Raw genomic sequence first — 988 nt, forward strand, 5'->3', positions numbered from 1 at the left:
TGATTAAATGTGGAATGCTATACTTTATTTCAAAGCTAAAAATATGTACTTTCTGATGGACAAAGTCTGGCCTGACTCCTCTGTAGCAGTGACTTGGTGTGAGCCTTATAATTTCGAATAATAGCCTTTATAATTTCTGCTGAGGTGTTTCATTTAATTTCTGTTTTTCATTTCAGGTCAATAGACTTGCTGAGGACTTATTGTGGACGACTAAATCTGTCTAAATAAAATGGCTCCATCGTAAGTTTTGAAGTTTTAATGTATAGGGATGCATATTGAATTTACAGTGGTAATCCTGACACAGCTTATTGTTTACTAATTAAATATTCTATTGTTTTTAGTGATGCCAACAACGGCTGAAATCACAACACCTGACACTTTGGCTGTCCTGAAGTTGGCAAAGAAGGACTTTTTGACAGTGATTGGAAAAGTCTTTCCAGAGGAGTCCAGTCTTCAAATGTCAGAAATCATGCATGTTGTTTATTACCTTCAGGCAATTATCATTTTAAAACATGCACAACGAGTGGGTGTAGCCAAATCAATGACTGTAAGTATTAATTATTTACTGCAATTCTTGACATGTTTTGTAATCATTTATTTCATGAAGCAATATACTTTTTTAACAGGTAGAAGAATGGCTGGCACGTAAGCCTGTAAAGGAACACTGTGTTGTTGGCGTCAAAGAGCACAAGACGGCAGCACAAGAAGTGGCCATGTTTGCCCTGACCCAGGAGGAGGAGATGGTAAATTGAAGAAATATATTGAACTTTCTTTTTTTCTTTTGTCTTTTTAAAAAGTAAAGTGCATTATTTTTTTTTCCATCAACAGTGGTTTGACATATACTACACCAGGATCCGGCCACAGATTCTGAGGTCCAAGGGGTGTAAAGAGGATTTGGACCAAGGGAAGTTTTTTCTTTCCTCCAGAGAGACACCAATTTACAACCCCTCCAATGACCTGGCCAGACTTCATACAAAGTAAGTTGACA

The 988-nt window shown here is 37.0% G+C and overlaps 1 protein-coding gene across 1 annotated transcript; it reads left to right on the forward strand.

The window, feature by feature from the left end:
- Positions 1–349: 349 nt before the first annotated feature.
- On the forward strand, positions 350–977 carry LOC106512181 (uncharacterized; the record flags this gene model as incomplete). The annotated part of the gene is given in 3 exon segments (XM_014000850.1): positions 350–547; positions 627–743; positions 829–977. Coding segments are annotated over 3 exon segments (356 nt in total), but the record flags the coding sequence as incomplete, so codon positions are not given.
- Between the last annotated feature and the right edge of the window lie 11 nt (positions 978–988).

Source organism: Austrofundulus limnaeus, unplaced genomic scaffold, assembly GCF_001266775.1.
Source record: "Austrofundulus limnaeus strain Quisiro unplaced genomic scaffold, Austrofundulus_limnaeus-1.0 Scaffold4634, whole genome shotgun sequence".
Classification (NCBI taxonomy): domain Eukaryota; kingdom Metazoa; phylum Chordata; class Actinopteri; order Cyprinodontiformes; family Rivulidae; genus Austrofundulus; species Austrofundulus limnaeus.